Source organism: Opisthorchis viverrini, assembly GCF_000715545.1.
Source record: "Opisthorchis viverrini unplaced genomic scaffold opera_v5_170, whole genome shotgun sequence".
In the NCBI taxonomy this organism is placed as follows: Eukaryota; Metazoa; Platyhelminthes; class Trematoda; order Opisthorchiida; family Opisthorchiidae; genus Opisthorchis; species Opisthorchis viverrini.
The window spans coordinates 3,642-5,793 of NW_008751826.1; the positions used below are offsets into that span (position 1 = coordinate 3,642).

General features: G+C 43.3%; 1 protein-coding gene across 1 annotated transcript in view; it reads left to right on the forward strand.

Annotated features, from left to right (window-relative positions):
- Window positions 1-1,869, forward strand: part of T265_14278 (hypothetical protein) — a gene marked incomplete at both ends in the record, with an annotated part of 3,209 nt that extends 1,340 nt beyond the window's left edge. Inside the window, one exon of the mRNA XM_009172925.1 lies at window positions 1,309-1,869. Within this exon, the coding sequence (XP_009171189.1) occupies window positions 1,309-1,868 (560 nt within the window). The remainder of the gene's footprint in view (window positions 1-1,308) is intronic.
- Window positions 1,870-2,152: the final 283 nt, after the last annotated feature.

The window sequence follows — 2,152 nt, forward strand, 5'->3', positions numbered from 1 at the left end:
AATAATCACCTTGGTGGTCCCGAAGGTCAGGAGCAGGAGACAAGAACTCTTCAGTCACATATATTGTTATTGACCAGATAATATATGTCATATGGGATTACCTCACGTGAGTTCTTTCGAGGGTGGCATCTGATCAACGATATATTGCTTCGATGACTTCGATGACATACAGACGCATTATTTCTTTCTATTCCTACACAGTTTGGCAGCTGGACAATCTGTTATCGATATATGTTCCACTGTGTGAGTCAGAGTTTAAATCAGATATCGTGGATATCAGCCCATTAATAGGTGTAAGAATATATTGTGCCTGCCTCATTCTCTTGGGACAAATTCATTTGCCTCCAAAATTTGCAACACAATTATTCAAACAGATCGTCGGTCTATCAGTTGATCACTTCATTTCCCTTGGTATTTTGAGACAGTTAGGATATTCGTTGTGTCCATGAGTTGGGGAAGCGCCAAACAATGCACAAGGTAAGGCCATGTTGTACTGTCGTGCCGGATCTAGTTTCGAACCTAACAGCGAGCTGGAGGCACGGAGCTGGGCACTTAAAGAGAGTGATCGTGGTAGGACAAAGAATGCAGACTGTGAATCAAACGGCTGACCCGGGATGTTTAGAAGTGTGATTTTCAGTGAGGTTTTACGGCACCACAAACTGTTTTTCATGCCCATATTACGCAAGTGGAATCTCCCATAACGTGGGATGCTTCTATGGTGAATCCACTTCGGTAAAAAAGCCATGGTCATATAAGCAGCTTATGCGAGCGGCGTAGACAATGTTTCACGGAACAACAAATTTGTTGACCTGAAGTTATCATGCATGTGGAATTTCTCATGACGTAGGCTACATTCCTCTGAATTCACCTGAGTGCACGAGATCTCTGCTCAAATGGCAATCGTGGGTGCGCATCTGAACCCTGCATGGACAAAGAGGCTTGGAGCTATTGATTGGAATAATCAGTGGCAAGTAAATATTTATATCCCCCCAAAAGTAGTTAACATGACTACCTGGCTAATTTCATTTTACTCTCGATTCGCAAAGAGAACAGTTCAGCTACCTAATTAGGGGACGTTCAACAACTATTGAATCTTCTACACCACAATATGTACACCATTATATATATATGCATTTATACTAGCTTTCTCATGCTACATGTCAGCGTGTACCCGGAATGAATGGTGCGGCATGTGGAGTTTACATGCATTTAAATAGCCCACCACTGTTTCCACACTCCTCTTCTCAACAGCCACGGATGCTGACAAAGTGTATGAGAGGAAGCCGGAATATACGATCTCAGATACAGTTGGCGTCCGAGCAGGAATAAGTAAGAATGCTCGCCCAAGTGCATCGAAAACTGCCGAAATTTCTACTGTGCATGCGAGATCGCCAGGAAACTCATCTCGTCCGGTGGAGCCAATTAGTCAAACCTTGGCTTATAAATGCCCGGTATGTGGACGGGAATTTAAGCACCAATCGTGCTTCATAAGGCACCAGCAATCTCACACCAGCCGCCAAGATTTCAAATGCAATATGTGTTCAAGCGCCTACAAGTATTCATCTAAACTTCGTGAACACATGAGGAAAAAACACGCAGACAACTCTCTTCCGCTTAGGAAGTCAACTAGGGCACAAATGTATGCATCGGAACAGGCAGGACATCCATGTCCTAAATGCGGAAAGCACTTCAAAAGTTGGGCAGGTCTGAAAAAGCATCGAAGAGCTATACATCCTGAAGGAGTGCGCCATGTTTGTGAAAAGTGTGTTGAGACTTTCCCACGTGAGCTTGACTTACAGAGGCATATCAGCCAAGTACACGAACATCAGGCAAGGCATACTTGCCCTCATTGCGGAAAATCACTCACACGTCCGTGNGCAACAAGGACATTCATGAAAAGTTTGAGATGATTGTTTTATGATCTGAAATCAGTGCTACTAATAAATCAGCTGATCCACAAAGCAAGTATTTTGTTCATTAGTAGGCCGGTGAGATATTGCAATATATTCAATATTTGTACAATATTTTCCACTGATTCTGGGTGTGGAACAACATCGTTGGAAGAGCAATCAGCCTCGGAAAGGGTCCAAAACAAGGATTCATCTCCGAGCACTACCCTATTTTCATGGTTTTCTGGAAACACTATGATCCC